At 37.4% G+C, this 9436-nt stretch overlaps 2 protein-coding genes across 3 annotated transcripts; one reads left to right on the plus strand and one right to left on the minus strand.

Annotated features, from left to right (window-relative positions):
• Nucleotides 1-3322: 3322 nt before the first annotated feature.
• Nucleotides 3323-5890, plus strand: LOC112765874 (glutathione S-transferase TCHQD). Of its 2 annotated transcripts, none has more exons than XM_025811738.3 (3): nucleotides 3323-3616; nucleotides 4309-4603; nucleotides 4956-5890. In XM_025811738.3, the coding sequence occupies exons 2-3, from the start codon at nucleotides 4395-4397 to the stop codon at nucleotides 5548-5550; spliced, it is 804 nt and encodes a 267-aa protein (XP_025667523.1). In that variant the 5' UTR covers nucleotides 3323-3616; nucleotides 4309-4394; the 3' UTR covers nucleotides 5551-5890. The 2 variants fall into 2 exon arrangements, with proteins under 2 accessions (XP_025667523.1, XP_025667522.1); XM_025811737.2 differs by having other exon boundaries at nucleotides 3331-3592.
• A 1113-nt stretch (nucleotides 5891-7003) lies between these two features.
• Nucleotides 7004-8908, minus strand: LOC112763881 (uncharacterized). The gene has a single exon (XM_025809431.1). It carries the CDS (start codon nucleotides 8906-8908, stop codon nucleotides 7004-7006), a length of 1905 nt encoding a protein of 634 aa, XP_025665216.1.
• Between the last annotated feature and the right edge of the window lie 528 nt (nucleotides 8909-9436).

Here is a 9436-nt window from a genome sequence, read left to right on the forward strand (position 1 = left end):
AAGTCTTTTCATACACAAAAGGTTTAGTTCAGTCAACGATTGGAGTAAGCATGTGAAGTAAGCATGTACATGTACATAAAAATAACAATATTGGATTTGAGAAAGTCTAAAAAACAACGCTCATTTTAAATAACCTAAACAATGAGTTAAAAAAGAATGCTAAATTAATTTTCAAAAATCGGATTTTTAATTAATTAGATATAATTTTTATTTTAAATTTGACTTTTAACAACCACAAACTCTTCCCCTCGCACCCGCCCCGTATCCCACCCTTTCTCCCCTTGACCCTCTACCGTCTCTCGCGAATCACCGCTCACGTTCCAGCTTTCTCGTGCATTCGCAATCGCGTGCACGTATCCGTGCTTCATCGCGCCTCCCAACCGCTGCACACAGCCCAGCCTCGTCGCGTCTCCATCACGTCGCGGAGACTACTTTTGCCCCCTCGCGTCGTCGTTCTCCATCGTGTCCCTCCCTGCTGTCGGTCTTCTTTTTCTCCTTCCGCGATGCAGGACGCCTTCCACCCTCCATCAATTTTATCTATGATGCACGGACACTGACATGAAGGCGGGATACGACACGACACGGGACACGCCGACACGCGAATTTTAAAATTTTACATGACTCGAGGACACGTATACATATAAAATATAAAATATTTTTTAGATAAATTATAAGTGTAAATACCCTTTCCGGCCCTTGAGTATTTTAAATTGAGACATGTCGCACCTTTATCATCCAGAAACCTCAACTAGGTCCTCAACCATCAACATTAGTGGACGTATCGACCCCTGTGACCGGTTGCCAACAGGTTGCCTGGATGACGTGTCAGGTGGAGGCTGAGTTGTCAAATGCAAGTGCCACGTGTCACTAGAAGTTGCTGCAGGGACTAAAAACCCCCTCCCTGCCCAAATTGTTCTCAGCCCCACCGGCAACACCCTCCACTCACCACCCCTCCCCAGCACTCCTCCACCACCGCCACCGCCGCCACCACTACAACCGCCTCACAACCTTCGCAACTCATGCGAGTCCTCCACCTCTTCTTCTTCCTCCACAATCTCCCAAAGCTTCACCCAATGGAGGTTCTCTCTCCCGATAACACCTTCCACAACAACCACCACTACTCCTCCGCCACAACAACCACCACCAACTTCTTCCACAACAACCACCACCAGTTTCGGAATCAACTTCTTCCTGGAGGGTGAGGAATGCAGGATTATGAGGCGGTTGAAGACCAAATGTGAGATGGGATAAGCCAACTCCCTCATTTTCTTCATGTACTCAAGTGAAAGCTTTATGACACCTTTATCCAGCATTGCAATGACCAGATTGTTGTATAGCAACTCATTCTGAAACTCGGTTGGAATGCGAGGGAAGAGCTTCTCACCATGTTCAATCCCGTGAAGCTTAATTGTGAATTCCACAAGATAAGAGTAATCAAGTTCCCTAGGCCTATAGGGCCTCTCTCGGATCACCCATTCCATCACCTACAATAATTGTAACATGAGTTCAACTTAAGGGAATGTTTTTGGAAGTAAAAATCATATTTTTTGAAGCAATAATGATTGGTTGTTACCTCAAGTGGGCGTTTGTTCATGTTGAGCTTGCGAAGACGGTTGATGGCGTGGAAGACATGGCCTCTGTGAATGGGGAATCCATCACCCATCCAAGTGCGGAAGGCAGACCCAACAGCCTCCCCTGTCCGAAGCTTCTCGATCCTTCTAAACAAGCTCTCTGAGTTCTGAGGGCTCTCGGAATCGCTTTCGGAGGATTCTCGCGATGATTGGATGCAAAGGAATCTGAAACGGAGGTGGGCAGAAGGTGCTCGACGCATTGCCTCAATAAACCTACATCGCATCATGTTTCTCTTTTCTTCCCTCGCCCAATAGAATTGAACAAATGAACAGCACGTTATGAGAATTTCCTTTCCTTTCTCATTGGGCAAATAACCCGATATTTTTTGGCGTTGGTGGTGGTTGTTGTGGCGAAGGAGTAGTGGTGGTGGTGGTGGAAGGTGTTGTCGGGAGAGAGAACCTCCATTGGGTGAAGCTTTGGGAGGTTGTGGAGGAAGAAGAAGAGGTGGAGGACTCGCATGAGTTGCGAAGGTTGTGAGGCGGTTGTAGTGGTGGCGGCGGTGGCGGTGGTGGAAGAGTGCTGGGGAGGGGTGGTGAGTGGAGGGTGTTGCCGGTGGGGCTGAGAACAGTTTGGACAGGGAGGGGGTTTTTAGTCCCTGCAATAACTTCTAGTGACACGTGGCACCTGCATTTGACAACTCAGCCTCCACCTGACACGTCATCCAGGCAACCTGTTGGCAACCGGTCACAGGGATCGTTACGTCCACTAATGTTGATGGTTGAGGACCTGGTTGAGGTTTCTGGATGATAAAGGTGCGACATGTCCCAATTTAAAATGCTCAGGGGCCGGAAAGGGTATTTACCCAAATTATAATGATATTTTGATATTTTATTGATATTAAAATATAAATAAATTTTTTAATTATTTTTAATGTCTTATTTTAATTATATCAACTATTTTAAATATTTTTTTGTTTTAATAAATAATAATATATACTACATCTAAATTTATTTTAAAAATATATGTTAAGAATAAGACTAGACACGCTGACACGTAATGGTATTTAGGTGTGTCCAGGCGTGTCCGGAAAAGAATTTTTTTATTTTTTATTAAGACACGGTTGGACACAATAGATACATGTATCAAATGAGTGTCGGTGAGTGTCGTGTCCGAAATATGTCTGACTCGCGGACACGACAACTCAACAAAGTGTCCGTGCTTCATAAGTTTTTATTATACATGGATGTTTTTTTTAAGTTCAATGGATGTTACTTTTTTATTGTACGTGAATGTTTTTTTACTACGGCGCTGAAGTCTGGTGTTGCCTGCGACGTTGACAGTGTGACAGGAGAGGCTGGAGTGAAGTGGCTGCGATAAAAAATATTGAAGTTTTTTTTATGTTTAATAGGTTTGGAATGCAGCTCGTTATTTACGTTATTCGCATTTTTTCGTTGTCTACCTAGTAATAACTAATTTAAAAATTTAAAAAATGCTATTTGTATCTCAAAATCACTCACTAAAATTAACCATCAATATATTTGTGTATAAATATATATATAGTTTAATTTATTTTTAATCTATGTTTATATTTTATTATGTATTTTATACTAATAATTGATTTTGATAACTGATTTTGATATACATGTAACATAATCAAAAAATTTTAATTTTAAGCATCGACTGTTATATTAACAAAAATAATTATCTTTTCCGTTAACCGGATAAATAGAAACGATTATGATTAGACCCTAAGCACGTGAAAAATTAAACTCTGTAATTTGAATTGAATTGAAAAATTGATTAAGGGGACACGTGTCCCATTGAGATGAGGAAGTACGCGGAATCCACATATGGTTGTTCTTCTCCGATGTATGTTTGTGTTCTGCGCTGTCGCTTCTTGTTTTCTTTCTGCAAACCAAAAAAAGCGTTCTTTTTGGTGAATCAGTGCCTCTTCCACTTCTCTTCCATCAATTTCCTTACGCTAACTTCTTCTTCTTCATTCCAACTTTTCAGCTTTTGGGTATCTCTCTCTTCACTTAATCATGTAACGGTTACTTATGCTTATTATCCTCTGATAATTATTATTTTTGTGTGTGTAAAGTTGTGTTTTCTGCATAATCACTAATTAACTCGTCTCTTTGTGTGTGTTTTTGTTTGTGATCTTTTTTTTTTTTTTGAGTTTTGAATTTACCTTAATCCTAAGCTTTCTCCCTTACTACATTTATCCAATCGGAAATGGAAAAGAAAAATGTGTGACTGGTTGTTGAATTTTTGGGTTCATATGACTCCCTTTTTATTCAATCAATTAAATCCATCATTTTTTTCTTCTTCTTGGGTTGGACTTGGATCCATAGTTTCTTACTCAGGTCACTATCTATATTAGTTTATGATGCAATCTAATTTATAACAAGTTTTTCTCTTACATCCCTGCTAGTTGGGTTTTTTAGTTAGAGTTCCTTACTTATGTGACGATTTATTTATTTTTGGTCAATTCACTCATTAGCCTTTCATTCGTAAATGTATTCAATTTTGATATACTGTTGTCCAATCAAATCCTTTCTTTTCGATGAGTTAAGTATTAGGGGTGAAAACTATTTAGTTTTTCTAATGTGGAAATAATTAAATGGAAGTTTAAGTAAAATATAATTATAGTAATAGCAAGGATAGATACAAATTAAATGCATAATTAAGTTGGTGCTTAATAACAACTTAGATATCATTTTTTTTTTTTTGCAGACCTCATTGTTCTGTAGTATTTCTGGAGTCTGTGCTGCAAGACAAACTTTGATTCTACTTGCAACTTCCTAGGAACCGATACGAAAATGCAGTTATATCATCATCCATTTGATTTAGATAGTCTGAAGGTTAGACTTGCATTGGAAGAGAAAGGCGTCGATTATACGTCTCACCATGCCAATCCAATAACTGGCAAGAACTTGGATTCCTCATTCTTCAAGATGAATCCGAGCGGAAGACTACCTGTTTTCCAAAATGGATCTCACATCATATACAAGACTATAGATATAATACAGTATGTCCTCCTCATCAAGTCTTTCATTATTCTGTTACTGTCATCTTTTTAAGTTTTATGCAGCATAAAAGGTTAGCTGAAGAAAGAAACAAAACTTATGTGTTGATTGCTTAAAATGTTGCTCTTTGCATATTGATAGTTTATACTCCTCAAATCAATAAATTTCCTTGAGCTTGAAGCAACAAATTGTATATGCTCTTTAGACTATGGAGCATTCATTTTGATTTCTTGGTAACACTTAAATCGCTGAGCCTTCCACTCGCCAAGAACAAAGAATGCGATCAATTTGAGTATATATAGTTTTAATGCTTTTCTTACGAGCAAACATCTTATGCTCCCATTCCATTTTCAGGTACATAGAGAGAATTGCTGTGGTCTCGGCAGGGTCTGAGAATATCAGTACCAGTGGCAGGGAAGTGATTGAATGGATGCAGAAGATACAAGAGTGGGATCCTAAGTTCTTTTCACTTTCTCATATACCAGATAAATACCGCATTTACGTCTCCAAATTCATAAGGCGTGTTGTGATTGCCCGTATGTCCGAATCCCCTGAATTAGCAGGCGCTTACCATCGGAAGTTAAGAGAAGCCTATCAAACTGAAGAAAAAATGAAAGACCCAGATGTTGCAAGGAGGAGCGAGGAGCACTTGGTTAGACTGCTTGACGAAGTAGAGCGGCAGCTAGGCGAAACACCATACTTAGCTGGTCAAGACTTCACCATGGCCGATGTGGTGCTTATCCCGGTGCTGGCTCGCTTAGTGCTCTTGGATTTAGAGAAAGTGTACATAACCAATAGGCCAAACATCGCCGAATACTGGGTTTTGGTTCAACAGAGGCCTAGTTATAAAAAGGTGATTGGTAAGCATTTTGATGGTTGGAGAAAACACAAAACATTAATAAAAACATGGTGCTTTGTTCATATTAGAAGTTTGCTGAAGAGATACTAGTGAAGTACACATATAAAGGAGTTAAAATAAGTGAACATAAGAAGGAGCTTTGTTTGTGTGTATTGTTTAGATAAGGAGGATTTATATTAGACAGTTCTTTGTACTAATTTTGCAATTTTTTTTTAAACATCTTATTTTCTTTTCTTGAGAGGGAAGGGGGAATTCTTTTTTTCTTTCTCCCTTAAGTAATGTTGATGCTAGGTACTGAAAACATAGATGGCTTGGTTTCTGTTGGTTTGTTGCATGTTGGAGTGGCCATTCTCCAAGAAATAAGCATCTAATGATTATGATAATATGTAAAATGTAAATGCAATTACAGGTTTTCCATATCCTGGAGAAATCACTCGTGTTATGCATTTTCTTGCTTTGTTGTATAAACATCATTGATGAATCGAGTTTTGAGTATGCAGTAATGTGATATAGTTGATAGTATACTGGGATTATGATTATCTTTTCTCTAGAAAGAAAGGGTAGAAAAGAAAAAAGTTTACTCATTTTTTAAAATAAGCAAGGATAAATTACCAAAATACTATTAAAAAATTTATATTATTGACAAAAATAATTTTAGAAGATACAAACAGAAATAATCAGATGTATATTTTCAAATTAAATTTCAGAAATCAAATTTTGATATAATGTTTTACAACAATAATTAGAGGAATGACAAATGAGACATTATTTTCATTTTTAGAATTGGATGATTTTATGCCAAGTGAATATATTTGAGATTTTCCCCTTTTTTTTGAATGATGGAAAAATTTTTGCATGCACCTTTTAAATGTTTTTTCAATTGTCCCAACAAAAATTCGATAAAATGTATAAGTTGTTTGTTAAATATAAAATCTTTTTATACTTAAAAATATATATATTTTTTTCCATTTAAAAGTTTTGGAGACTTATTTATTGTTCGTATTTAGAATTGTTTTTGTTAATGATATAAATTTTTTGGTTAAAATTTTGATAGATTATCCAAATAAACAAACAGATAAATAAGAAGTAAAAATAAAAAAAAAATATATTAGAAAAAAAAAAGATGGGTAAACTCACCTCCAAACATTTCTCTTTTACCTCTGAGAATCATCTCTCTTGCTCAAGATATTGGATACAAGACTTGAAGTCTTGAATACTTTCTGTTTCATTTACATTCTCATTATTTTTATTTTTAAAATTTTGTAAAAAAAAAATTTATAAATAAGATTTCTTTTGTTTATCATTATTTTGCTTGTATTTTTTTACATAAAATCTAGAAAACAAAAGAATACCAAAAATATAAGCAGAAACTGAACTCATCTTTCATGTTTAAATAACATTTATCATATTGAAAATTCCATGTGATGGCATGATACATAATGAACTTTTATTGGTAAAAACAACAAACATAAAACCAGATCTTTTGTTTTTTTTTTAACTAAATGGTAACAGCTTCAAGAATCAACACCCTAAACATTACTTCCTAGTCACTAATATGGTATTTATCAGTCTTATGTGCTAACATAACCCAAATATGAGTAATCAAACCACCACCTCTTCTTATTTGCTCTGAATGATAGTCTATACTACAGTTAGCAGCAGCATAACACAACATCTCAACCCAAACACTGCATATAATCTGCCATTTATTTTCCTTGAGCATCAAGTTACTGGCCAGTCTCTGAGCATCCCTTAACATATGCCATTTTGATGTAACAACAGTTTCTGACTTCCTCTCAGAAATTGAATATTGAGGAAGCCATTCCATTCTCAAAATCTTGCATAGTTCTTTTTCATCTTTGATGGATTCTTCTTTCTGTTCCAACAAGGCCTTGAGTTTGTCGAAGGCGTGCTGGAATATGATCTTGGCCGTAGTCATGGACAGCATATGAGGTCGCAGCGCGAGAAGGTACATCATATAATTCGACAACAATTTCGCCATTTGAGCTTTTGGATTTGCAACATTGTTGTGAGAATCTGAATAGTAGCATATATCTGTGGCAATGTGCCATATGGTAATGCTTTTGTCAAAATCTCTTTTCACACTCCATTTGAATTCATTGAGACAACCATACCTTCCAAGTGACCATTCACCTCTTTGATTGAAAGGCTTAAGTCCTCTTTCTCTGTCAATACCTCTCATTTCTTCAACCATCAAAACTTTGAGTTCTTGAGGGAACGGTATGCGCGTCCTACTCTTGTTCTTCTTCATTCCCAAGCCAATGCCTCGGAATTTGAGAATTTTGCTGCACTTTAATGGCTTATCATGGAGGCAAAAGCTCAGCAAGTTGAATTGTGCCAATGTATTTGACCACCTTTTCCTATTGCTTGCTTGAGGACCGAGAATTCTCAAGCAAGGTATCATGAATGGATAGCTTTGGTGCTTGATTATTTGGATGATCGCCCAATCTGTGAAGGGTAGTTGCGCGATCTGGTAAATCTCCATAAGGACAGCTCCTGCTAGCATCCCTTCTATAAAACATGCTTTCCAATGATGTGGAAAAGCTTCCCTGAATATGATTGAAAATCCGGTAAAAGTTGAAACTAAACCAAAGAAACTTACAATTCGAAAAATGCAACCTCCTTTGGTGTAGATTATTGGTGCCTTGGTGTACAAGACATCATACATGAAGCCAAGTTCTGAATCCGTGATCTTGAAGATGTCCTCTGGTGCATATTCATCAACAGACATCCGCGGAAGAGATTCATATAAGGGCTGATAGAGCCAGTTCTCACGGTGAGGCTTCAACGAGATAAAGCGATAATATGCCTTTAAGATCAATTCTATGTTTGGAATATCATCAGGAAGGAATCTGAACAAAGCAGGCATGCTTGCTTCTTGGTCAATTTCTTGGATGGTGATTATGCCGGATCGTTTACTAAAAGCCGACTTAAGAGCCCAGACAACTTCTCCATACTTGATTAGTCCAGATACGAATAATGGGAGGTAAAGATAAGAGAGCTTTGATTGCGTCCAGCTCTTGACAACAATCCAAATCACCACAGCTACTTGGAGAACAAGAGCAAGCAGTTGCCTTAATCCCAATCTGTTATCTTCAATTGAGTAAGCAGTTATGGCATCAGGGTTTCCAATTTGCACCAAAAGTAATGGTGCAAACATAGCCTTTAGTTCCCGGCGAATATTGCGTTCATCCGGATCACTTCCTGGTATCACTGTCAGCTTGCCAATGATGATTTTTGTCAAAGAAGCAGACAGCAAATAGGTAAACCAAACAGTGAACCTTATCCACATGCCGGGTACGTCCTTGCGGCGGCTACCAAAGACTGTGAGGATGACTTGCATAGTGAAGCTCAATAGCATAAGAACTTCAAGGCCCCAAAGATCCCATAGGTCTTGCAGTTGCCCTGGAACTAAAGATATGTTCATGTTTCCTTGCTCAGTTCTATCAAATGGTCAAATGCTGCAAGAAAAAAGTAGGTAAGTCCCCAGAGTTAGCAATTTTGTGAAGATTGATGTATGAAAAAATTTTCTCAGATGAAAAGAAGTACACAAGAAGGAAAAGAAAAGAGAGAAAGAACTAGGGAGTTGAAATAAACAACCTGATCAACTATCTTCTAGATTGGATTGATTGGGATGAAATGAATTCAAGAAAAGCACATTGCATCATTGCTTTTAGGGAGCATGAATTTTAATTAGAATTCATAGTAATTGAGGATTAACTATTCACACATCATTTCCAGCCTCGTAATATCTATATGTAGAGAGATGTGAGAAGAGTGGTAGACTATAAACAGGAGGCAAACATTGATCCTCTGCTAATTTGTCAGAAAGCAACCTTTTCTTAAACAGGAAGGTAACACCCATGATGTAGGTTATCCCTTGATGATCCTTAACTTATCATGTTACTGTTAATTCATGTATAGCAATTTAGGATGCTTGCCTTAACAATAGGCT

The sequence above is a fragment of the Arachis hypogaea genome, chromosome 17 (genome assembly GCF_003086295.3).
Source record: "Arachis hypogaea cultivar Tifrunner chromosome 17, arahy.Tifrunner.gnm2.J5K5, whole genome shotgun sequence".
Taxonomy (NCBI): domain Eukaryota; kingdom Viridiplantae; phylum Streptophyta; class Magnoliopsida; order Fabales; family Fabaceae; genus Arachis; species Arachis hypogaea.

What these genes read in the sequence shown, in the direction of transcription:
- LOC112765874 (XM_025811738.3), top strand. Translation starts at nt 4,395, where the DNA reads ATGCAGTTATATCATCATCCATTTGATTTAGATAGTCTGAAGGTTAGA. An exon ending in AAGACTATAGATATAATACA is followed by an intron (nt 4,604 to 4,955) that starts GTATGTCCTCCT and finishes TTCCATTTTCAG; the next exon opens with GTACATAGAGAGAATTGCTG.
- LOC112763881 (XM_025809431.1), bottom strand. Translation starts at nt 8,908, where the DNA reads ATGAACATATCTTTAGTTCCAGGGCAACTGCAAGACCTATGGGATCTT.